The sequence below is a fragment of the Dufourea novaeangliae genome, unplaced genomic scaffold (genome assembly GCF_001272555.1).
Source record: "Dufourea novaeangliae isolate 0120121106 unplaced genomic scaffold, ASM127255v1 scaffold11, whole genome shotgun sequence".
Classification (NCBI taxonomy): domain Eukaryota; kingdom Metazoa; phylum Arthropoda; class Insecta; order Hymenoptera; family Halictidae; genus Dufourea; species Dufourea novaeangliae.
In genome coordinates, this window is record NW_015373895.1 from 1,002,430 (window position 1) to 1,028,769 (window position 26,340).

The window sequence follows — 26,340 nt, forward strand, 5'->3', positions numbered from 1 at the left end:
TCTCTCTCTCTCTCTCTCTCTCTCTCTCTCTCTCTCTCTCTCTCCTCGCATACGCGCACGCACACACATTCCATTCATTAATTCTCTCTTGTTCCTTTGATTTTCCCGTTCTGCTTTCTCTCTTTTTCTATCTTAGTTTCCCTTTTTTCCTTCCCTTTTCTACTTTTCTCTAATCTCTTCATCCATTCCGCTCCCTTCCTCTTTCGTCCAATATTTCTTTTACTCTATATCCTATTCCTTTTTTCTCGTTTTCTTCCTCTACACCTCTGTCTAATACGTGTCCATCCACATATTCTGCACCTCCTCTCTTCTTCCTCTGCCCAGTACTTCCCTTCCATCATCTCATTCCCTAACCTAAAACTCGCTATTCTTCTGTACCTTTCCTCATTCCATCCTGCTGTTAAGTATCACGGTATTTCGTTGGTCCGTATCCCCCAGTACCATCTATTGTATCGAGAGTTTTCTATTTCTCTCTTCTTCCTTCTATCTTCCTTTTCTATTTCTTCATATCCCTCTCTTTCTCCTTGCCTTTTCATTTCATTTCTCCTACTTCTGTCATTCTATAATTCTTCCCTTTCTTTCTTCCATTTGGTCATCTCTACCACTTCCCCTCTTTCCATTTACCAACATATCCTTGCTAATTCGCTTCCTTTTCTTCATACCTCCATGCTCTTCTTTCGGACCCCGTCCTCAGTTTTCCTTTATTTATTTCCTCTCTTACCATGTATCCAGGTGTTCTCCAATCTACTCCCAGCGTCCACCTTAGATATATTTTCCTGAGTTCTCTCAATCTCCTCCCTTTCCTTCCATCCCCATATTTCCGCTCCGTATCCCAACACCGTCCATACTAAAGTGCCGAAAAGCCATACTCTCCTCTTCCAACTTTTCCCGAATTTTCTCTTCCCCATCCCCCAGACCTGTCTCATTACCACCCCCACCTTCTTTACTCTATCCTTGATTAGTGCTTCTTGAATACGTATTCTAGGTATTTAAATTCTTTCACTTCCTCTACTTTTTTTTCCTTTCTATTTCCATTCCATTCTTTTCTTCCTTCCTGCTCTTTTCCTAAATCCCATTACTTTCGATTTTTGTATATTCTCTTTCTATCAAAATACTTCTCCAAGCGTCTAATCATACTCTCCATCTCCTCTTCGTTCTTCGCCAGTATCACCACATCATCTGCATACGCTAGTGAGCATATTTTTTCTCTCCTCACTTCTATCCCCCCAATCTTCCTTTAGTTCTTCCTCCAAATCTGCCGCTAGCAGACTGAACAGAATTCGACTTAGTGGGCAACCTTGTTGAACTCCCTTTGTTGCCCAGAACTTCTCTCCTACCTCATCCCGGACCTTCACCCTGCTTATCGTTTCCTTGTATATCTCCTTTATTCTCTCTCTCTTAATGCTTTCCTCACTCCTCTTCTTTCCATCATCTCCCATAGCACCTTCCTGTCTACCGTATCGAAGGCCGTCTTCAGGTCCACAAATAATGCCACCAATTTCCCTTTATCTTTCCTGGTCATTTTGTTAGCCACGTAGTTCAACACAAAAATTTTGTCTATTTTTCCTATTCCTTTTCTAAACCCTGTTTGGTTCGGTGCAATCATCTCCTTCTCTTCTACTTACCTTTCCAGCCTTTGTGACAAGATTTTGGTGTATACTTTGTATAGAGACGGCATCGACGTTACTCCTCTGTAATCTTCCGACTTCCCATACTTTTCCACATACTCTCCATGCAATTTTTGTCATATTTTCTCCCCCATACTTCCAGGCTTCATTTAAAATTTCGTCTCCTCCCATCGTCTTCCCTTCCTACAATTTCCTCAGTACCCTTCTTATTTCTTCTTCGCCTTTCTTTCTGTCTTCCTCTACTCGTACCCTGTTTTCCACTCCTCCTAACAGCCCCATAAAATGCTCCTTCTACTCTTCTTTCTTTATTCTTTCTTCGATCCTCTTTCCTCTCTTTCTCCTCTTTCACAATCTCCCATACTTTGTCTTCCAATCTTGCTTCTGCCACTTTCCTTATCATCCATTCTCCCTCTTCCTCCTTTTTTTTTCACACAGTTCACTATATTCTCTCTTCTTTTCGTTATACCCCTCTTTTTTCCTTCGTTGCTTTTCCATTTTCTTACTTCCTTCCTTTCATTTCTACATTCTCCGTCCCACCATCCTTCCTTTCTCTTCCTCCCCTCTCTTCAATTCCTCCTTTATTCTCTCTTTCATTTTGTTTACTCTCTTCCCCCTCTACGTTTGCTCCTTCCATTCCCCTTTCATTCTTTCCAACCATCGTTCTCTACCCACTTTTCCACCTCTACTTCCTTCATTGTTACTACCAGCGGGTGACTATTTTATTTTCCACTACCATCCTTTCTTCCGTATACGTATATTCGCCTTCCTCATCTCGTATGTTCCCGTTCAGAATTTCCCATCCCATTTCTTCTACTATTTTCACTGGTTTTTTACTATCTCCATTTATCTTATCTTTTAAGTTTCTTCCTCCTCTCTACCCTCTGTCCTACCACCCTGTGTGCCCGTCCTTGCGTTAAAATCTCCTATTATTACTCTTTCACCAATATTCTTCACCTCCAACCATCCTTTAATTTCAGCTTTTTCTCCATATCTCCGTTTACGTAGACCGTAACTATCGTTCCACTATTACTCCATTCTCCTTTCCCGCTTTTACTGTTTCTGTCATTATACCTTCTCCTCTCTGCTTCATTATCCTCCCTCTACCATTTCATGCCTCCCATCGCTCTTCCCTTTCTTTGCCCACTGTGTCCTCCACCTATACCCTTTTGGCAGCCTGTTTTTTATTTTGTCCCATCCTTTTTCTTGTATCCATGTCTCCATTAACATTATTGCCCTCCATTCTCCTATCTCCTTTCAAAACTCCTTATGTTTATTTATCATGCCTGCTACATTCCAAAACGCGATTCTCCAATTCTTTCCTTCGTTCTCCTGCCCTTTTTTCTTTCTCCTTTTCTCTGTTCAGTTTTTTGTCCCCCTTTTTTTCTTGGCTCCTTCTCTCTACTAAACACGTCACTTTTTTTCTTCCTCTTTTCTCTCTTCCCTCACTTCCTCCTTCTCTGCTTTTTCCCTCCCTTTCCAGTCTCTAAGCCTCTCTCTCTGCTTGTCCCAAAACCATGTTATCCCATATATTATTATTTTCCCATAATATATCCTTGTTCTTTCCTCCTCTTCTCCTGTCCTCCTTAATTTGCATTGCATCATTCTTTATTTCCATGTCATGTCTTCTATACTTTCTTTTCTCCCTTTTAGATTTCTTTTGTTTCTCATCAACTCCCTTTTTATTTCTACACTCCATGCTCTATTATTCCCTCCTTTCTATCTTGTCGTCATACTCCTTTCATTTTCCCCTGTATTCCCATTATTTTCAGCACGTCTTCTGCCCTTTGTCTTGACGTTCCATCCTTGGTTATCCCTGATATTATAATATTCTTTCTTTTCTCTTCTCACTCTTTCATTTCTAACTTCTTCTCTATCTCATTCAACCTTACTTGCCATTCTTCGTCATTTTTACCTCCTTCTTTTTTCCTTTTCTCCCTGCTGCCCTCCTCCTCCTTTCTTCTCCATATTTCTATGCTCTTTATTCTTTCTTCCACCTCTATTATCATTTTCTCCCTTATCCCTACTTCTTTCAGTCTTCCCTCCATCCTTATCATCCTTTTTCCCATTTTTCCTCCCATTCTTTCATTTCCTCTCTTAGTTTCCCTATATCCTCTCTCACCCCTCTCCCTTGACTTCTTTTAAATCTCTTCTAACTTCTTCTAATTTCCCTCATGCTTCCTCCACTTGCGCCCATCACTCTAGTTAAACTTACTATGTTCGTTTCCTTATCTCTCTTTTTATCCATCTCTTCTTCTTTTCCCTTTTCTCCTTCGCCTCCCCTTCATTCTATTTCATCATTCTCTATTCCATCCTTCTCTTCTTTACTCTTCTTTTCTATTCTCTTCCTTATCTACTGATCCCCTGTCACTTTGCTTCCTTTTTTTATTACTCGATGTGGCTATTGTCTTCTCGCTCCGCTCTTCTTTCTTCTCCTCACTCTGTGTGTGTGTCTGTGTGTCTGTGTATGCGTCAGCTGTCGATCAAAACGATGCACTCAGTGAGCCACTCACACACGCACGCACGTAGGACACCTACAGCTGACACGGGCTACAACCTCCCGAACGTTGTCATTTGAAATTCTTGACGCGTTGTCCACTCAGCTCCTTTTACAGAAAAAAACATGTAAATACAATGTCGCCAAACCGCTGGCTTTCGACTTATCGAACAAAACCATATTTTAACCCTATTTAAGCGTCGATCACTAACACTCTATCTCGTAGAATCAGTTTGATTTCAAAATTTACACATCCCGTACGTAAGTGGATACAACGTTATAGAGTTTCCCGAACAAAAACCATGGGTAAGATTACTCTACCAAATAATACATTTCTAAAGAAAAAATATGATGGAGAAATATAATTGTTGCAGATGAGAGTAAATTAATTATTTTTGGGTCCTATGAATAAAAACTAATATGGCTTGAAACCAATAAAACTCTAGACCAACTGCAAAACACGGTGAAGAAAGTATGATAGTTTGGGATTGTGTTTCGGCTGCAGGAATGAACGAATTAGCTTTCACTGATGGGATTATAGATAAAAATAGATATACTGGATCAAAATCTAATAGGAACTGCTATTGATATGAACATTTGTAACAGATTCGAATTTTGTCAGAATAATGATCCAACACATAAATCACGTACAGTCCGAAAATATTTACTATATAATTGTCCATATGTATTGCACCTCTCTCCACTGTCACTCGATTTAAATCCAGTGGAAAATTTATGGAATTACTTAGATCGTCAAATCAGAACATCACCTATAAAGTTGAAAGAAGAATTGAAATTTCAATTGACTGAAGAATAATTACGTATTCCGTTAGAATATTTAAATAAAATTACTCCTAGCCCGAACATTTAAATCGTGTAATTAAACAAAACGATAATCCAACAAAATTGCTGAACTTTTTTGGTACCCCTGCATGTTTTTATTATTAAAATAAGAACTAAAATACAGAATGTAAACTGGATTGAAAAAAAATAACTACCTATACAAACTGCATAAAATGAAACTCAAGAACTCTTTTTCTGTTTTTACTTTCAAACACTAACACTTCAACTATTTTTCACAATGCCGCCATACCACGTGATCTTCTCGCATAACGACACTCACACTCTCTTCTCCCTCAGTTATTCGCATCAGACTTCATATTCATCCTTCACATGTGTCATTCTCTCAGCGGACAATTCGAAATTAGTTACAACAAAAATATTAACCCTTTGCACTCCGCTGTCCCCTCTCAGGGGACATCGTAATTCTAGCATATCACTCGGATGTCCCCTCTCAGGGGACATTCAAGTTTATTAGTGATTACGGCGAATTGAGGTATTTCCGCGCAACTTTTCGAGACATGCATGTTTCCCTGAAGTTTTCTCTTGAAATGGCACAAGAAATCGCATCATAATATCGTAAGATTACTAACAGATATATACAAGAAATGGCGGCGGGTTTTGTGTTAGACAAGAATATGAGACGCGTGCTCACGACGGTCCGAGCACTTCTCGAAACCACTTGAAAAGAGCGATAAGGGGAGCTTGTAGAAGAAAGGTCGGTATGCGAACATAGCACGCACTGTATAGTGTGATTTATATTTATAAATAAACAAGTCTAAATCTGGAGGAAAATATGGGTGGTGTGGATCGTGCGGATCAATACGCTTCGACGTATTGTTTCCTCCGTAAATCGTTGAAATGGTGGAGAAAACTATTTTTTTGGGGGTTGGAAATGTGTGTGATAAACTCATACATCATATATCGCATCTCAAAACAAACAACTAATGAAACGCCAATGACACACCACAAGTTTGTCAAAACACTAATTGACCAATTGAGGGGCGATTTTCGTGTGTCAAGAACGCGCCCATCCACACCTTCTGCGGACAATAGATTAGATAATAAATTACATATTCCAGATGTGGGACGAAGAAAACGAGACTGTATAGTATGTTCTAACAGGAAAACATCTGGTGGCAGGCGACAAACAAATTATTATTGTCAAACATGCACCAACCAGCCCGCAATGCATATTGGGGAGTGTTTTAAAATTTATCATACTCTGCAAAATTATAAACAATAAAATATTGATTTTTTTACAAATAAACATTCCTCGATCTCAGCCAATTGATATCAGTCCAATATCATTATAATACGTTACTTAGTTCTAAAATTATAATAAGTTATACGAGGGTTTGTAAATGTTTGTTTCTGCTGTAAAGTGGCGCTGAGTAGCTGATAGCCAACGTCCAAAATCGTGCGGAGTGCAAAGGGTTAAAATTGAATTATATTTGTTAAAACTTATGTGTATTCTAAATAAAAACATTACGCTTCGTCGAGTGTTGGAAGATATTTGCAACGTCAAAAGTAGGCATTATTTCGTCTACCTTTTATTAACAAGAAAAGTGTATAAATTAAATAAATGAATGTTATGTTTCTAACAAATGAAATAAATGTTTTAACTTATTAAAAGAACAATGACTTCATTAATCTTATAAATAATATGGATATGCAGCAATAACTTCTCAAGTGGCATTGGGCTGTCCTACACAGCCGCGTACTCACCAAGCGAGCGAGCACGAGCGAACAGGAGCGAGCGAGCATTCTCACTCAGTGCTCGTTTGGTGTGTACCACTGAATGATCCGATTCGTGGCAATACATCAAAAGAAAGACGTGTTCGCTTGCTCGTGACGAATGCTCGCTCGCTTGATGAGTACTCGGCTTAAGTCCTTGCCGGGTCCAGCCCTGATCTTTCTGGGAGAAAGGCATTCGATACTTGCCAAGTAGATGGCTGAATGTTATTGAGAATGATGGTGATTATATCGTAAAATAAAAATGAAATTTTCATAAATTCGAATTAATAATAAAACTGGTAGAAAATAGCAAGGACTTATGGGACAGCCCAATATCATGGTGTCTGAATATTAATACAGGCCATTGTATTTCTGACGGTGTTCGGATTCTTAACAACTGAGACTTAGAAACTTATTTATTCGCTTATTAGTAATAAAATTTATGCATCTGTTTATGCAATATAATGTATGTATAGCAGGGACGAAAATATACTAGTAAAAAACAATATACATACCAATTATATATTACACATAAATATGATTTGCAGATGCAATATTAAAATACGCAATCAGTCAACGTATTAATTAAGGGAATACAGATTGATCTAAACCGCGATGCTTACTCCTATTTCTCCATAATCGGGCCGATCGGGCGCAGCAGGCAATCGATGCCCGCTCCTGTGACCTCCTAGAGTTCCCGTGCCCCCTACACCTACACCACGTCTCTCGTCGATCAGGAATATCTCCGTGAGGACGATCAGCCCAAACACCGCAAAGAACATCACCACCAACATGAAAGACATGTTGGCGCGTTCCTTTGAAACGCCAGCGTTTGAACGACCCCCGTTCGACCCGGCCCGTCGGGAACCCATCCTCGAGAGGCTCTGTAAGAAACAAAGAAGAACCCACAGTGAGTGATGTGTCCTTACATTGAGAAGCATTAATGTACGTATAAACGACAAGAACCCGGACAGTAAGATGTGATATTCCCTGGCAATGACAACATATTGCAATTTCGTCAGAGTACATAAGGTGTATCAAAAATGTTGAAGGACCTGCAAATGGGAGACTCGTGAGGTGATTTGAAACAAGTTTTTCCTTAGCAAAAATGTTATCCGAGGCTTTGTTAACGAGATATTAACGAAAAACCCCGACCAATCAGAGCGCGAGTCTGCCAGCCGAGTTCCCGCGGTAACGTTGACTACGAATTGCAGTGTGTAGCTAATATTCCGATACTCAAGATTCGATCCGGATCACGTATGTACTCTTCTCTTACACAATTAATTACTCGGCAAGCATATGCAAAATCTTTATGATTTTCACAAGACAAAATAATATTTGTAACACATTTATTTATTCAAATTAAACTTCCCTCGATATAATCATTACTTTATATGGAATACATACGACTTCAATTCTTTACTTTACTAGAATTTGAAAATGCTTTCTATTAATAGATTAATATTTCTCTTTTTTTAATATCGCAGTACTAATTACATGTACAGGCATCAATACATTGGATGTTTGGTACAAATAAAGATATACAAAAATAGGTATGGATATGTTTTCAATGCATTTATGTTAGATTACTATGTAAGAAACATAATTGTTCCACATTTCCTGATAATACTCTGCTTCTCGTAGCTGTGACTATATTTCCAGATGTAGAAAATAAACGTTCACTTGTAACCTGCGTTGCAGGTATGGCCAAAATACGTTTTCATTTAGGTTTGAGTACAAGATTAATGTTATTTTTAAGAGTATGAAAGAGAAGCGGAATGAATGGGTAGGAACGTGAGATTAAAAAGCAAAAGTTAGTGTGTAGAAGCCAACGTTGAATGAAACAGAACCTCATAATAGTGTAGAAGTAATATAATAATGTAGACTTGTATAGAATAATTTAGTGTAAAATAATTATATACATTTACTAAGTAATAATAATCGCTGTATTGAAATTAAGGAGCATAAGTCCGAGCACCTATAGCTTTCTGATAAGTACATATTAAAAATTATTTTTTAAATATCTTGTTAATTATTAGGTTCAGGGCGTATGAAGGTTATCACATTGTTACTCAGAATTTGATATTCTATCGATCTATGGTACAAAAAACAGGTCACTCCATTAAAAAGAATCAAGATGACCTTGAAATCTCTGAAATGCCTCCATCCACAAAAAAAGCATGTACCTCATAAGGTACTTGATGCCATTTAAGTTACACGCCTCAAAATTTTCAGAAAGTGTACCGTTAAGTCATTATTCAAGGCGATCGAGTTAGCTAAGAAACCCTGTATAGGGATGAGTGAAAGATTCTTCTGATAATCATCTATACGTACTTCTGGTTAGTTAAATAGTTGTCAAATCTTAACCCTTCTGTAGGCAACCAGGTACCCAAGTATCCAGGTACCCATTCATAAATTTCCTTTCATAATTTTTTACGTTTTTGTTTAAAACAGCACTTGGTATATTGTAGAAAGGGAAAACTAAGAGTTTCGGAAAAGTATGAAAGTAAATTATCTATGTTTATTTAATCTGTCCGAATAGGAGTACTCAGATTGCTCATCAACCGTAAATATTTTGGTTGCCCACACAAGGGCTAATGAAGTCAAGGTTACATTTTGTATACCCTGTAATCTTAGTTTCTTGTCACCCTGATTGGTTTCGATTATTAGTCTCATTAAATAACGATGTTTATAAGCAAATCAAATTTGGGAACAACTCACGATTACAACGCGATAGTCTCCAACAAGCACGCATTTCCCATGTTCGAGAGGTTCACCGGCATCTTCTTGACAACCGTCGTTGACCTCAGTCGTCTGCTTCATTGTTCCATCTCTATCGCGTTCATAGCCACTTCCTCACACACGGAAAACCGTAAAAAGTCACCGAAAAATAATAACGCGCATCGACACTGAAATTTCTATATGGAAACGATAGAAAATCACTTAGATTACAGTTCACACACGATAGCACATAACTCTTTGATTGGTCGATCCATGATGCGCGCGCAACCCACAACGCCGTTTATTTTCGTGCCTGCGCGTATGAGCTTGAAAAAAGGTGCGTTCCACAATTTATTATGTATGCATAGCGGCTTCTCTTATTTATCAGGCTACCGACATTCTGTATTTTAGCAGACGTAAGCAGGGCCTGTTAACTCGTATTAAAATCGTATGGTCAGTCATAAGCTACCGATCCTCGTCACTAATGGCGCTAGTGTCGCACTCTTCGACATGTTCCAAGTTGGAACTTCCAACCACTGATCTGTGGTTCCAAACATAACGTATACTTCTATGTAATGCTATGTAGCCGGCCGGGGAAAGCAGGGGAAAGTCATTTCGGTATTTTGGATGTTAGCTTTGCAGCATTTTGTATGGGATCGTGTGTGATACATTTGTCTTATAATAAATTTGATATTAGTTGTTCGCAGTTTTAAACGCGTTCATTACATTTATTACATACTGTATGTATATTATCTAAAATTTTGAACGTGATGAATGGCGACTACTGTATGGGATCGTGTGTGATAAATTTGTGTTCTAATAAGTTTGATATTAGTTGTTTGCAGTTTTAAACATGTTTATTAAATTTATTACATATTATATGTATATTATGTAATCAATTTAATAAACATATTGAAAATTGCGAACAACTAATATCAAATTTATCATACACGATCTCATACAGTCAGTGCTTACACCGACTACCTAGTCGGTGGTGCTTATCTATTATAAATCGTTCCGAAATTCAAACGTGTTCCGGATTTCCGGCACTCGTTTTAGTACTGATCCTTGTCACCTATGGCGCTGCAAAATGACCAAGAAAACCCGGGGAAACCTAGATATAACAGTCCCATGTCACATATAGTCAGTGAATCGGTAACGTGAGGTCGTAAATCAGGGGGTGGCATCCAGTGGCATCAAGTGGCATAGCATATATAATCGACGCGCGTTTTTTGGTAGGGATGAAGTAGAGAGTCCCTACTAGGGACCAGTAGGGACAAAGGATATATAATACTAACGTTACAATTTGCAATGAATTACGAGCAACAACGAAGTATAGGTATATTTATTAATATTTATTTACAGTTGTATTTTTAAAATATGCGTACATTGATCGATAATTACATGAACGGTATATTTCGTAATTTTTTAAATTATCTTTTTATAAGAATTAAAAATCCTCATCGGAATGATCTAACTTACTAACAGCTCGTTTTTCTTGTCCAACCTTCAAATCAAAATTCCCGATTTCCGTTCCTCCTACGGAATCTAAGATGTCATCGTCGTCATCGTCGTCGTCTAGATCGCCGTCGATCAACAAATCGCTATCGCTGTCCAGTGAACCACCACTCTCGTTCGATTCCTGGATCGTTCCTTTTTGACGTCCCGACATGCTACCATAAATCCGACGCTGGGATATCTGTATTCTCGATGCACGGCTGGCTATTTTGCGTACAATAAATTTGTTAGTTGGTAAAATAAATATTAACGGGTAATTAATTTTTTGACTTATATTTATAAACAATCGTGCCAAATTGTGATATCTTACGTCTTCAAATTCATATTCAGTTACTAAAAGTTTGTTCATTTTAGTTGTAGAATTGGCATTGTTGTCAGTGAGAATAACACAACATTTATAATAATAATGATATTGTCGTGTCGTTCACCTGATTTTAATCGGCTTTTCGTAGTTCTCCTTTCAGTATTCTCCATGTCACTGAGTGGAGGTGGAGGTTCTTGAAGATTCGTTGGTAATATAGAATCATTTCCTTCCATCATGCTCTCAAAACTGGCGTCTTCTGCTCGCATCTTTTCTAACTGCTTCCTAGTTGCTTCTTGTCTAAGAAATTTAAGTTACATATTAAATGGTCCTTTAGTTTCTTGAAGATACTATCATTTGTTTTTGATCCTCAAAGAATGTTACACTTATTCTACTCACCGCCTTTCAAATCTTTCTTGTTCTACTTTGGCAGAATCTTCGTACAAATGCTCAAGAAAGGCAAGATAGCGAAATTTTTGCAAATAATCTTCGTACAATGATCTCAGTTCGACTTCAAGCTTATCAAACTCTTTCATGAACGCTGGACGAACTTTTTTCAATGTCTGCAGTCTTTTCTGGTTTCTATCAAGCTCTATACGTCTTCTTTCTATCCTTACATCTAAATTCTGCTCTGTATCCTTCACGTATAAAGATACATGTTTAGAAATAAAATAAAAACCAGGTTGTATTTTATCATTATAAATTTACTTATTGGTATTATCAATCACTTTCTTTATACAAATGAAACACTTAAGTACACATTTACACTGAAGGAAACACCAATACATTATACCTTAACATTGTCAATTTGCTTCTTGGTATCAGCGATTTCTGTCTGCATACTTTCAATAACATTTTTTAACGCTGTTTCAATTTCGGAGGTGTCGAATTCTCTAGCCACTTTCAAATTACGAATTTCTCGTAGATCAACTTCGCGCCCTAATAAATCAAACAGCGACGCACCGGTGACAGTCAATTGCCTGACTAATTGTCTAGTCGTTCTTAATTCGTTTATTTTACCAGATATATCAAAACTTGCTACATTGAAATTATCATCTGAAGTTATTTTGTTATTATTGTTACTATTAATCTGAGCGTCGTACAATAATGTTGTTATTTTTAATAACTCTTTTACAGCGTAGCCGTCCGCCTGGTATATTTTTTTTGTATTTAACTTGACATTTGGTTTCACTGCCTATGGTAAAACATATTATTATTTCATGCAGCGATAGTTAAACTATTTTGATTTCAGAAAAAAGATAAAGTTTAATCGTAAGAATCAATCAATCAATCAAACTAGAAATTTTCAATGAATCATGCCCAACTCTGTCTAGTATCTCTGGTAGCCTGGTGGCTACTCCAGGCTACCTCTGGCAATTCTGTCCGCACACGCCTGGGAAAGACACACTTGTTGAATGTTTTTCAGAGCTCTACCTCAGTGATAAATGTCCCTTGTTAGTATTAGACTGAATGTTAAACAATTGTGTACTCTATAAATGCAAAAAATCCGCAATCTAATGTATACCATAAATTCAGCAACGATACGTATCAACGCGATACGTTCTTCCTCGGTGTTATGTTCGCTGGGCACGTCCGCGTCTGGATCAAACATTTTGACCAACCAAACGAGAATTTCCGCAACCAGCGGAAAATTTGGCAAGCGAAAATTTCCAATGGATATCAGTCTCGGATAACCGAGCACACGCATCATCTCCGTGAAATCTACAGGAAAGAAAATGTGTTATTTTATTGTATATAATCCTAAATTAATATTATGTACTTACAGTGACCCACAAAAGTGTTCGTACACGAGAATGAATTTTGTTCAACTCGATTTTATTGACATTTTAATAGTATTTTTATGAAATTTAATTACACTATTTAAAGTACAGGTCTTAATCTTCAAAATAGGACAGGTTTGTAAAATAATTTCTTTTTGCGTAATTGAAGGATATTTATTATGTGGTACAAATATCGTCATCATAATTTCGACGATTACAAACTGTACTTTAATTATGGATAATTAAATTTGACAAAAACACTATTAGATTGTCAATAAAATTAAGTTGAACAAAATTCATTCTTGTGTACGAACACTTTTTTGGGCCACTATATGTATGTATGTATGATGTATGTACCCAGTCAGCCAAAGCTGCAAAGCCAAATTTTGTTCAATGCCTGTTATAAAGTTATGGTTACAAGTTTGATGCAAGATTTGCAATAAACAACTTACGCGCACATTGGCAGCAACATTTTTGCCCCTGATTTGACACAGGCTATGTTGCAAGAGATTTCACTTGCCAATATATTTATATATTTGAAATTGTTCAATAGTTCCCTACTTGGATATCCCTTCAGCATGTTCTTCATGATAAATAGGTTCTATCTGATATCTTACAAATTCTGCTTTAAAATTTCTTATCATTTTCACTGTTATTTCCACATATACAGTTGTAGCCATTTGTGATTAATATTTTACCAGATGTTTTTGAAACCAACATGTTGGAAGTGACCCCAAAGAAAAATGTCACATGCTCTGAAATTTGGTGATTTTCGAGATCATGGTGCACTATGTTTAACCCGCTTGTTACAATTGTCATTTAACCAGTTCCATATTGACACAGTATAGTGAGCAGAAGTATCAACACGTTGAAACCACAAGTTATGCCTCAAATACAGTGGCTTGTAATAAAAACAAATATGTGCAAATATGTTTGCTAAGATTATAGCAAAACTTAACATTTAGTAGCATCCTCAAGAAGATTATTTTTTAATGTTATTTGTCTTATTGAAATCAGCAACATAGTCAAATAAGATTCTGCTGACTCAAAGTATGTGGCCACATAATTTACAATTATATTAGTGTTGTACATCGTTGAATTCATCTTACGAAACACTATCATAGTATAAATAAAAGTCAATTTATTTATAAAATTCTATTTAAAAGAATTATGGCAGCTTTGAAATCTCTCCAACTTATTGCCCCCTTCATACTAAACACCTTTATATGCACAATATTTTAATAACATCAATTCTCTAACAAGATTTTCATCATAAGCAGTTAAAACAGATACACTGTATACATACGGTCACTCTGACTAGACTGTCAATGTTTATGCAAATATAGATTTTTATGGTTCAATTGATAGATTAGACTAAAAAAAACGTTTAATTGCTCAATCTTGAAAGAAAATGAAGAGCTTATTAAACTTTATTATAAATTTTACTCTACTGAACTTTAAAATACAAATGCATGAAATTTGCAGTCTAATCATAAACTTTTCAGAGTTTACAATGAAAAATGTAGTTTATATACTTCTTAAGTCCCGAAACGACATTCTTGAGTAAAAAAGGTATCACTTGTAAACAACTGCTTCTCCCTCAATGGTGGTCATTGTTTTCATTCATGTTGCCAAGGAAACTCGTCCTACTAACCAGGGATGAAAAAGTAGCATTTGTGTGAAAGCGTTCCTACACCGGGACGAGTAGTGTTACCACTAGAGATGGAGTGCAAAATCACTAACAGTGATTTAACTTCATTTACGACCGTGATTGCGATTTTTTTATCTTGAGTGAATTTTCTCACTGCGGTCGTAAGTCCTTGATCTTTAAACAGAAAAACGTATTCAATATGATTTACATTACTATTTGTGTTTGTAAAAATCAGTAGAAAAAACAAGAAATTCTAAAAGAATGATTTGCTAGGTAACATGTAGATTATAATTTATAATCATTAACTTATTCATTATTCTTCATTGTTTCTAATTATTCCTTCACTTTATACGATATAACTCGAATTTTTGTTTTGATGTCGTTAATATAAAATATACAGATTATGTGTCGTGTGTAAAGAACTGTTAGGTTCCTCCACCAATCAGAAACGATCACGAGAAATCACGAATCACTGTGAAATATCATCGTGATTGGGAACGAACGTGATCGAATCACGAGTGATTCACAAGTAGCAGTTCACGCCATCTTTAATGATAACTTCGTCGTTTCTTTATCATTTATTTCAGTATTATTGTCTCTATACAAGTGTATAATTAAGATATCCTTACTATTATTGAAATAATTATCATTACCTCAAATATAATTAAAACTTTAATGCATCTATTTTTTTAGAGTATACAATATTTATTTCAATATCACTTCATAAAATGTATATAATACAATAACATAAAAACAATTAGTAAATCACAGGCATTTATAACGATTAATGCACAGACACTGGAATGAAACAAATGTTTTATCAGGTTCTACCTATATCAAATAAAAATCTGTATTTGACTTTATTAAACATTTTACTATACTCAACTTTTGATAATTGTACACAATACAAATGTAAGGAAATTTTTAGCCCAGAATTTAGAAATCTATTGTACTAGGATTTCTACTACTCTTTATGTCAGAATGCATTCGTTTATCATGCAGTCTTTTCCTCGCACTTCTTAGCAGTTGCTTTCTCTTCAATTCTGCAGTCTCCTCAGATACCTCTGCAGTAGGCTTTATGGCATCCCTGATTGCTGTCCTTAACTTCTGTAGAGCGTCAGCTAGATTTAGTTGCTGAGACCTTGTTAATTCTGACTTAATTATGAAGTAACCATCCTTATTCAATTTGTTCTTGTACTGTAATAAATGTTCATATATAAAAATATAATTTAAATATTTATAGATGATTATGTACAAATTATACTTAACAACTCAAGTACAATTCAAGTTACCATAATGTATTACTTTGAATGGGTTAGTGCAGCTTTTGGTTTAAATTAATATATAAATTACAGATGTTTATGTCAATTCTCATTTTCAGAGGTCATTTTACAATGAACAGTATCTGAGTAAAATTTAGTTTAATAGTTAAGAAGTTTATTAAGTTAAAACTAAAATAAAATCATTATGACTTTGAATTAAGTACTTCTTTTTCATCATAATTTATATATTTGAATACACATAATACAATAATAGATATACATAGCCATATGAAAGAGGTAAAAAGAGAAGAAAGAGATACAGGTAAAGTAAAACTATTACAAACCTGTTCCATTAACTTTTGCTTAACTTCCTCCGATAACCATTTAGCGCTTTCTACTTGAAATCTAAGGTCCACTTTACTGTTTGTACGATTGACATGTTGACCTCCAGCACCACTGCTACGACTGTAAGTTATTTGTAGCTCATTAATTGGTATGAAACCATTAAATTTTACAGTTTCATCTTCAGGAACCTAAAAAGATGCAACAATGTAAATGGTATTTACCAGTATTAGTAAACTATGAATATTCACACAAATTCATAGTTCTAAATACTGATTTATTTCTCATACAAAAGGTTGTACTTCAGTAACAATACATATAAATATCATTAAACCTTATTAAAAACATTAGTTTACTGCAAGTTCGGACATGCCATAAATGCATAAACATTTATAGCAGAACTATTACTATTATATGTTTCATTACTTTTTAGTTGTTTACAGTTACTAAGTATGTACATTACGGTTTATTATTACTATTATATATTATGTCTCTTATGTATTACAGTATTAATGGCTGAATAAGAAAAATAATTATTTTTAATATAATTAATATAATTTTTGTGTGAAATGAAGAATCCGAAACTTACGTAAGTTGGTGTGTAAAGTTTTAGGTTACTTGTAGGATAGAGCTTCTCTAACGAAAAAGCGCTCTTATAAGCAAACACTCTACTAAGAATTGAAAAGTGATTTTGTTGTGCTATGTTATTCTGAAAGATTCTGAGATAATTTCTGCTGACCATGTTCATTTTTTTTCTTTCTTAAATACCATAAATACGGTTCTAGCGCAATATAACAGCCACACAATACACCCCACCCAGCTCAACCAATACGAGCTAATACGAGCACTGATCCGACGATGTATCACGATGTATATGGTCCAGCCGCTGGATCCAGCGGTCCAGTATTACTGGATCATCCAGTACAATTCAGTAGGAGAATTCCCCACCAACAACCCTATTAGAAAGGGAAGAAACTAACTCCAGTTATTGTTCTCTCTTTCTAGGCCAACTTCAATCCTACCATAAGACCGCGCAGTCTATTATATATGTCTATGGTTCAGGTCTGGCTTCACCAAGCTTCACTGTCACGCCTGTCACGCCTGTCACTCTGCCTAGCTCAGCTTACGCTCCGTTAGTTTATTCCTATGTCCATGGTGCTAAAACTGCGTACATTCGATAAAATGATCTAACAAAATGGCGATCGTGAAGTGTTTTGCGTGTGGTGGATTGGTGTTTCATTTTAAAAATCAGTGTGACAATTATGCCACTACCCTATCAATGCACGAACAAGTTTAAAAAATATGAAAAATGTTTCATAACCAATGTGAGTAACAGGAATCGTTTCGAAATCAATTAATCGTAATCTTTCCAACAATTAAAATTGAAACTGTAGTGCAATTAATATACACTTTGACGTGTACACAAGTTTCTATGCATACATGTATGTAAAAAAATTAAACCAACAAACAGTAGTGATAATATTCATCGCTATCATTGCTTTGTTTCTATTAAGATATTAATTCTTGGAAACAATGTAGAATGTAAATTTACACTGTCAAATACTTTTCGTGCAAGTAAACTATGAAAATCTTACAAACGTTTATAAACTATCTTCGATACTTTTACTTTAGATAGAGTGGATATGTGCAGATTCATAAATAGATTTAAACTCTATTACATATTTTGTAATGAACATCAATTGTTCGATTTTTATCAAATGCAGAATAAAAAATCGTATGCAACATACCATAAAAGAAGACTGCATCGATTATGTGAACATGTAATTAGAAAACAAAAGAATTTATAAATACAAATCGTAAGTAATAGATAAATATATATACGCACACATGCACACACATGTATGTTCAAACTTCTAGAGTTAGAACTCAGCAAAGAAAATGGAAAAGTACATTGTAAACAATTTGCAGTTTATAACATGGAGGATTATACTCCTATTGATGAAGATTTTCCTGGACGTCTATTACATCAAGCTGCTCTGTGGGATAATGCAGAACTGTTACAAGATCTGTTGCAAGGAGAGCATGCACAATACATAAACAGTCAAGATTCATGGGGTAGAACACCATTACATGCTGCAGCAATTACAGAAAACTCAAGATGTTTGCATGTATTATTATCTGCTGGTGCTAATCCAAATATACCATGTGGACCAAGAGGTCACTATCGAACACCACTACATATTTGTGCAGAACATGGTCATGGTTCTAATATTGAAAAACTTTTGGAGTTCAATGCTGATTTAATGATTACTGATAATAATGGTGAGAAACCAATTGACATAGTTGAACAAAATAAACGAGATGTTTGTATAAATTTACTTAAATCAGCAGCAGAAAAATATGAATTGGCAAAACTGGCAATGCATGTTTCTTTGCGTGCAACTTGTATTCAGGGAGACACAGTAGCAGCTAGGAATATTATTCAAGGGCTCGTTACTGATGCGGAATACATTATTAACATGGCACCAAATGGTGCTAATACGTTACTTTTTATGGCATGTGAAATGGGCCACAAGGATATAGTACATTTACTTCTAGACCATGGGGCAGATTGTAGAGTACATCCTGTCACCAAGTATTGTCCTTTATACATAGCATGTTATAATGGCAGGGTTGAAATTGTAGACCTGCTCCTTCGACACCATCCTAAACAGGTACAATCTTTAACAGTGGAAAAATGGTTACCCATTCATGCAGCAGCTATAAACGGTCATTATCTAGTTATTGACACACTACTAAAATTTGAATATCCACAAGACACGTATCAATGTTACAAAGATTCATCAGGAGAATTTGAATATGAAATGCCATTTGATATTAATAGCCAAGATGTTACAGGGCAGAATGTCCTTTATATATCTAGTATACTTGGAAATATAAAAATCATAGAATTATTATTAAATTATAAAGTAAAAGCAAGGAAAATTAAAAACGAAGATGTGGGAGTTGCTCAGTCGCTACCTATGTCGAAAAGAAAAATTTCAACTGGAATTCAGAGGTTAATGTCTAGTTTAAATTTTCGAAGTAAAGCATTTGATAAAAAAGATGACAATATGATATGCCCATTAAATCTAGATTTATATTGCAACAATGGAAATGAAACTGCTTTACATGCTGCCGTGAAAGGTAAGCATACAGAAGTTGTTACGGTATTGTTATTAGCAGGTGCTGATCCTAATTTACCTTTAAAAATTCCTTATGATCAAAGCGATCCAGAAAGTAATAACTCTAGTGCATTAGTTATTGCTTGCGAGCAGCGTGACATAAAAACTGCAGATCTCTTATTGAAACATGGTGCTGTAGATAATACTTGCAAAGCAATTAAAATTGCCGCACAAAATCGAGATGAACCACTAACAGCTAAACTTTTATCTATAAAGGCCTATCCAGATTCTGAATATAAAATCAACAAGAAGGCTATGACTGAGTGTACTCAGACTTCGCATTTTTCAGCGTTATCTTCCTTTGGAAACGTTACATATTCGGCATTATTTCCAAATACTCCGACAATGATAAACTGGCATAATCAAAAATGTCACCTTTCGCAAATAAGATCGCAATGGCTAATTGATGCTGTGTTGTATGTTAATAAGAAATTGAATGCTAAGAATAACGATCTGGTCCTATATGCTATTACAAGGATAGATATTTCTCTTAATTCTATTACGTCTGTACCATCGACAATATTTTATTTACAAAGTCTCAGATACCTCAATATGGCCCAAAATAAAATAGATACTCTGACTGCTGATTCAAAAAGTCTAAAGGACAAATTATGTCCAGTTTTGGAGGAGTTGTACCTTCAAGACAATCGTCTGGAGCAGTTACCTGAATTTATAATGAATTTACCCACCTTAGAAATTATGGATGTTTCAAATAATAAGCTTCAATGTCTACCAGACAATTTATGGCGAGCACCGAAATTGAAGGAACTAAATGCATCGTTCAATTTATTGAAAGATTTGCCTAGTCAAATATTTCAAAACATACCACGAAAATCACAACGAGAAGATATTCTGAATAATAGTCCAAGTAGTCGTAGCTTAGCATCACAGCTTGGTATGTCACGGGAAGAATCATTAGAATTTGAATCTTTTACTAAGATAGCAAATGCTCAAATTATCGATATGAATCGTCCACATGTTTGGACTGGATCAGTTCAAGTTTCAGAAAAAATTTCAGACGACAATGAAGGTGGAGCAAGATCAGCTTTGGCATCTCTAAATTTAGCTCACAATTTGTTTAATAGCATTCCGGTGGCGTTGCCGTGTTTGGCTATTAATTTAGTAAGATTGAATATGGCTTATAATTCTCTGAGATCTATGAGCCACATTACTTCATATCCTGCAAGTTTAAAACAATTAGACTTGTCCAACAATCAGATTTCTCGGTGGCCTAGTTTACCACAAGTAGATAGTGCCGATATAATGGAACAAGCAAACACCGCATGTTATTGTCCTATCACAAATGTACAATCACCAAAAGTTCCAGGTAGTAACCGGCAAACAGCAACATCTTTACGCGATGTAGTTTTAATGTCTGTTTGCACACACAGACGCCACTTGAGATTAGAGAATTTAAGAACATTGATTCTTGCCAACAATTTATTAAATAGGATTCAATTGACTTCAGTCGATGACGGAGAAATGCCAAGTTTAGAAGAAGAGAATACAGACACTGATATGAAAGTTACTTATTCTAGCTCGAAACTGTATCTACTGTTCCCCAATGTTAGCATGTTGGATGTTAGCAATAACAAATTAAAAGAAATACCACAGAACATTTATGAGCTTAACAATCTTTCTGTTTTAAATATAAGTGGTAACACAGATATTATTGAGCTACCACCACAAATGGGATTATTATCTCGCTTATGGAACTTAAATACTCAGGGCTGCAGGTTACAAGAGCCTTTAAAAACAATGATTGACTCGAAAAAGTATAAAACTATGGACGTTATTGGCTACTTGAAGTCAATCTTGGAAGATGCTAAACCATATGCTCGTATGAAGTTGATGATTGTAGGAATACAAGGCATTGGTAAAACAAGTTTATTGGAACAATTGCGACAAGAAGGTGAAGTTCCAAATAAGAAGAAAGCATCTGAGCATTGGGCAAAACGGATGGGTAATAAAAATATCAATGCAAAGACTGCTAGAGGAACAACAATATCTACTGTTGGTGTTGATATTGGAGATTGGATTTATGAGAAGAAAATGAGAGGTCAGTCATCTCATGGAACAGTTTATTTCAGAACCTGGGACTTTGGTGGACAACGAGAATATTATGCGACCCATCAATATTTCTTGTCTAAACGTAGCTTATATTTAGTTGTATGGAAAATCACAGATGGATTTAGAGGTGTCTCTGAAATATTTCAATGGCTGGTAAATATTCAAAGCAGAGCGCCTAATTCACCAGTAATTATTGTTGGCACTCATTATGATATATCAAATGAACATACTGAGACATTGCAACAATACATTCGTGATAAGTTTATAAATGTTGTCGATGCTGAAAAGTGTGGTTTGCCCAAAGTTATGGAAACTATAGAAGTCAGCTGCAAAACAAGGCACAACATAAAAATGTTGTGTAATTTGATTTATGATGTTGTTTTCAGCTTGAGATCACCTGGTAGCAAAGAATTATTACTCGAACAGAAAATTCCTTCCAGTTATCTTGCCTTGGAAGATGTTGTGATACAGCTTGCGCATGATAGAAAATTATCAGGCGCAGATCCAGTTTTAAAAGCGGATGAATACTACGCATCAGTAAATAATGAATTGCATAAACTGCATAGATCATTTAGGGATCTTGCAGAACTACATCAGGCAACACTTTTTCTTCACGAAAATGGCATTATTTTGCACTATGACGATGCTACTCTGAAAGATCTATACTTCCTTGATCCGCAATGGCTTTGCGACATGTTAGCACACGTAGTCACAATACGTGAAATTAATCCGTTTGCTAGATCTGGCATAATGAAACTAGACGATATACAGCACGTTTTTAAATCTTCAACAATATCATCTATAGACACGCAAGGATACATCGTTAGCTTGTTAAATAAATTTGAAGTTGCATTAACATGGGATTATCGCACTTTACTAATTCCTTCTTTGCTACCAACTGAAGAAGACACTTTAAGAAATAATCAAGTAATCAAAATACCAGTAAAGTCAAGGGGTTGGCATGTACGTTCTAAAAAAATTACCTCTCCTATGATTGGATTTCAAAATTCCTCTGGAGATAAACCACCTACTGAATGCGTGCTAACATCTAGATCACAACCAGATTGCTCAGTTACCCGGCTTCTTCTGATGTCTTACTTTCCAAGTGGATTCTGGTCAAGGCTTATAACTAGAATACTAGCCGATGATACTATTGTTGAAATTGTAATGTCCTTTTTAGCCCCGTTTAAAAATTTTGTCGATGATAAAATTTTTGTAAGTTTCTTAGACACGCAAGCAGAATGGGTACTTTGGCAGACGGGTATAGAACTAAGATACGCTAATATTACTTTGCTGCGCCTCAAAGAAGTAAACTACAATTTAAAGAACGTACCGTACGATTACAGGCAATTTAAATTCAAATTGAAACAAGATGGTATATGGTGCACGGTAGATTTAAAAAATTCAGCAATTCTAGAAATTTGGTTTCCAGTTGACACATTAGTAATTAAGCAGCCGATAATGTCTGATTCAGCAGATGAAGAACCAATGGGATACCAAGTAATTATAGTTGAACCTCGTCCAGAAAGTGTACCACAGTTATTGGCTCTAATAGTTGACCATATTGACATTTTATTAGAAGATTGGTATCCTACGTTGGGAACACGGTTTGTGCATACATCAGAGGGTAAATTATTAGTGACCCGACTAATACCCTGCCCAAGATGTCTATTGAATAATGGAGAAAATGAACATGATATTAGTGATAATAATGAACGGTTAGCAGAGGACATTCAAAGATATTATGTAAATAAAGAAAGACAGAGTCAGGATAGTTACAAATCTGATGGTGACAGCGGAGTAGGCTACGATAGTTTAACATCAAGCAGAATACCATCCTTAGAAGGCCATCCAGATATTACTAAACAAAACGCCAATTTTGAAGGTATTTTAGCATATTCTTGGATGGTAGAAGAATGTATTCTATCTGCCTATAGCAATAAACCAATTAGTTGTCCCAAGCATTCTGAAATACCATTATCACACATAGCTCCAGATATTATTTTTATGGATTTGGGATTGAACCATTTAATAAAATCAGAAGATGTTAAACTAGGAAAACTTTTAGGTCGAGGGGCATTTGGATTTGTTTTTAAAGGAATTTGTCGCTTGCCTGTGACTTATCAAAGAGCTGATGTTGCTATTAAAATGTTACAGCCCGTTCCACCAGGTCCAAATTCGAAACAGTCTGCAATTCTAGCTTATAAAGCTGCACAAAGTAAATGGGATCGAGATTCTTTACAATATGCTTGTAAAGCTTACTGTACTGCTAGACAAGAACTAAATATTTTATTAACGCTCAGACATACGAACATTGTGCCATTAATTGGAATAGTGGTTAGTCCTCTTGCATTGGTATTAGATTTAGCACCAGAAGGTGCATTAGATAATGTTTTGAGAAACTACAGACGTTCAGGTGCTAGATTGGATCCATACACATTACAAGCTATAATTCTTCAAGTGGCAAAAGCTGTTGAATATCTTCACCAACAACATGTTATTTATAGAGATTTAAAATCAGAGAATGTGTTAGTTTGGCAAATGCCTCTACCTTTTCAAGATCATCTTGAACATCCTGTCCACGTTAAAGTAGCCGATTATGGTATATCTAGATTGACATTACCAACTGGTGCTAAAGGATTTGGTGGAACTGAAGGATTTATGGCGCCTGAAATTATCAAGTATAATGGCGAGGAAGAATATACTGAGAAAGTTGATTCTTTTTCATTTGGAATGTTTATATATGAATTGATTACTCTAAGGCAGCCATTTGAGGGCCATGAAGCAGTCAAAGAGTGTATTTTAGAAGGTGGAAGACCACCGTTAACATATAGGGAGACATTTCATCCCTGCTATGCTCTTGATTTAATGGTTATATGTTGGGCTCAAAATCCAAAAGATCGGCCAACTGCTAGCCAAATAGTTTCCATTGCATCTGCGCCTGAATTTACACACCTGGTCGACGTTATGATGTTAACAGAGAGAACTCAAGTAACAGCTATTACCATGACGAGTAGAACAATCGAAGAAAATATGAATGGTGATGAAATTTGGTTTGGGCATAACAATGGTGAAGTAGATATGTTATTGGGAACTCAGAAAGGTTGGTTACAACATGTTAGAATTGAAACTCCTATAATAGCATATGCAATGTGTGGAGTAGATGGATATATTTGGATTGGCGATAATGCAGGTCAGGTACATGTTTATTTAGGTAGTAATTTTGGCTGTGTTGCTAGTTATAACCTGGAACCTGATCACAGCAGAGAATCTAAGGTGATAGGTTTGATTTATTTAGAACAGATAAAACAGTTTGTAGTAGCATTACATAGTGGGAGAATATTTTTATTAACAAATTCTTTTACTCAAATGAAAAAAATGGACATTATCACTGATACACAAGACAATATAAAATCATATTCCTTGGCAGCTATTTGTAAAAGGAAACGTATACTGGAATTATGGGTTGGGCAAAGTTTTGGTAGAATAACAATCTATGTATTAAAAGACAACAATTTAATGGACACATTACAAGTTTTTCATGTTACTGGAGATGCAGCTATTAAAAACTTATTTGCTACATACTTGTTAAGTGCTGAAAATTCCATTCTATCGTATACATACCCTGGATGTATTGTTTATCAATGGGATGTGGATACTAGGCAAATAATAAATAAGTTAGATATGTCTAAATTAGTACCTTGTTCTGAAAGTCTGAAATCCATTTCTATAGAAGAGAATTTATCTACAGAAAAGTGCCAAGTAACAGCTTTTGAAACTTGTAGAAACCAATTATATATTGGTACAACTTGGGGGTGTATTGTAGTAGCTGAATGTAATTCTCTTCGACCAATTACAGTTTTCAGACCTTTTGAAGGTAAAGTATGTCAAATAATATCATTTAAATCAGCTGATGAAAAGAAGTTGGTATTAGCAACAGTTGGTCAAGGTTACAGAAGTTTAATTTCAAGATATACAGATTTTCCAATTGATGGATTAGATGCAGAAGATCTGAAACATAGTATGTATGCGCTATTATGGAAATCTGAACATTGGTCAGCTGCATAACTGTAACTGTTTCAAAGAATAAGGGTGATATAACTGGTTGACAATTCTATATGTCAGGGCTGACGAACTAGCGACCTATGGGTCGCATGGGGCACTTTCTCCTACTTGTCTATTTCGCAGAATCTAGAGGAGAACGAATCCCTCCATTCCTATTTGACCCTGCTGTCTTCATCTTATTTTTGTGACGAACTGGCGGCTTGTGAGCCACACGTAGTATATTAACTGATATTGGGAGAACGGTCTGACTGATGGTGGGGGCTATACGGCTCCCAACAGAAAAGAAGTTCGTCAGTCCTGCTATACGTCCATGATATACTTTAGATATGTATAACTTAAGCTTTATGTCTTGGGTGTTATAAAATTTCTTGCACTAAAAAGCTAAATCTTTGTATTCTTTAGTACTTCCTGTAAAATTCTTATCTGCTTAACAAATATAACTTAAGCAAAATATTTTTATCTTTTTGTGTTGTAATAGAATATTGTAATTTTCTAAATTTACTATTACATTTTCTTATAAGTGCTTTGGTTTCCAAAGAAAAGATGATTTCATTTGATTTGAGCAAGAAATGGTTGATCTTGTAATATATTTGAAATATTTATTTAATGATTTTTAAAATATTATTGTTAAACTTTTTGTACATTTTAGATCATTTAATATGTGTGCTTTTATGTAATATCGAATTATAAGTACGAATAGTATAGGAAGTTTGTATGTAACATATTTGTACAAGATTAGTAAAAG

The 26,340-nt window shown here is 35.5% G+C and overlaps 4 protein-coding genes across 4 annotated transcripts in view; 1 reads left to right on the forward strand and 3 right to left on the reverse strand.

The window, feature by feature from the left end:
* The window catches only part of LOC107191321, a 20,974-nt gene extending 11,317 nt beyond the window's left edge, over nt 1-9,657 (reverse strand). The window contains 2 exon segments of the mRNA XM_015580327.1: nt 7,323-7,583; nt 9,421-9,657. Coding sequence (XP_015435813.1) covers nt 7,323-7,583; nt 9,421-9,522 — 363 coding nt within the window. The 5' untranslated portion in view covers nt 9,523-9,657.
* Nucleotides 9,658-10,870: 1,213 nt separating this feature from the next.
* On the reverse strand, nt 10,871-14,613 carry LOC107191123 (clusterin-associated protein 1). Its single transcript, XM_015580081.1, has 6 exons — nt 14,556-14,613; nt 12,765-12,961; nt 12,033-12,434; nt 11,639-11,877; nt 11,367-11,539; nt 10,871-11,142 (listed from the first exon to the last, which is right to left on the reverse strand). The coding sequence occupies exons 1-6, from the start codon at nt 14,575-14,577 to the stop codon at nt 10,871-10,873; spliced, it is 1,305 nt and encodes a 434-aa protein (XP_015435567.1). The 5' UTR covers nt 14,578-14,613.
* Nucleotides 14,614-15,587: 974 nt separating this feature from the next.
* Nucleotides 15,588-17,166, reverse strand: LOC107190918 (peptidyl-tRNA hydrolase ICT1, mitochondrial). The gene is made up of 3 exons (XM_015579814.1): nt 16,865-17,166; nt 16,278-16,466; nt 15,588-15,868 (listed from the first exon to the last, which is right to left on the reverse strand). Exons 1-3 carry the CDS (start codon nt 17,021-17,023, stop codon nt 15,608-15,610), a joined length of 609 nt encoding a protein of 202 aa, XP_015435300.1. The 5' UTR covers nt 17,024-17,166; the 3' UTR covers nt 15,588-15,607.
* Nucleotides 17,167-18,169: 1,003 nt separating this feature from the next.
* Nucleotides 18,170-25,598, forward strand: LOC107190383 (leucine-rich repeat serine/threonine-protein kinase 1). The gene has a single exon (XM_015579182.1). The coding sequence runs from the start codon at nt 18,213-18,215 to the stop codon at nt 25,596-25,598; it is 7,386 nt and encodes a 2,461-aa protein (XP_015434668.1). The 5' UTR covers nt 18,170-18,212.
* Nucleotides 25,599-26,340: the final 742 nt, after the last annotated feature.

Bases quoted from the DNA above. Each gene is read 5' to 3' on its own strand.
- LOC107190383 (XM_015579182.1), top strand. From the start codon at position 18,213: ATGGAGGATTATACTCCTATTGATGAAGATTTTCCTGGACGTCTATTA.
- LOC107191123 (XM_015580081.1), bottom strand. From the start codon at position 14,577: ATGTCGTTTCGGGACTTAAGAA. The intron at 11,878-12,032 runs GTATAATGTATT...TTATACGTGAAG, and splicing joins AGCAAATTGACAATGTTAAG to GATACAGAGCAGAATTTAGA. The intron at 11,540-11,638 runs GTGAGTAGAATA...TAAATTTCTTAG, and splicing joins CAAGAAAGATTTGAAAGGCG to ACAAGAAGCAACTAGGAAGC.
- LOC107190918 (XM_015579814.1), bottom strand. From the start codon at position 17,023: ATGAACATGGTCAGCAGAAATTATCTCAGAATCTTTCAGAATAACATA. The intron at 16,467-16,864 runs GTAAGTTTCGGA...GCATCTTTTTAG, and splicing joins AACTTTACACACCAACTTAC to GTTCCTGAAGATGAAACTGT. The intron at 15,869-16,277 runs GTTTGTAATAGT...CATTTATTACAG, and splicing joins AGCAAAAGTTAATGGAACAG to TACAAGAACAAATTGAATAA.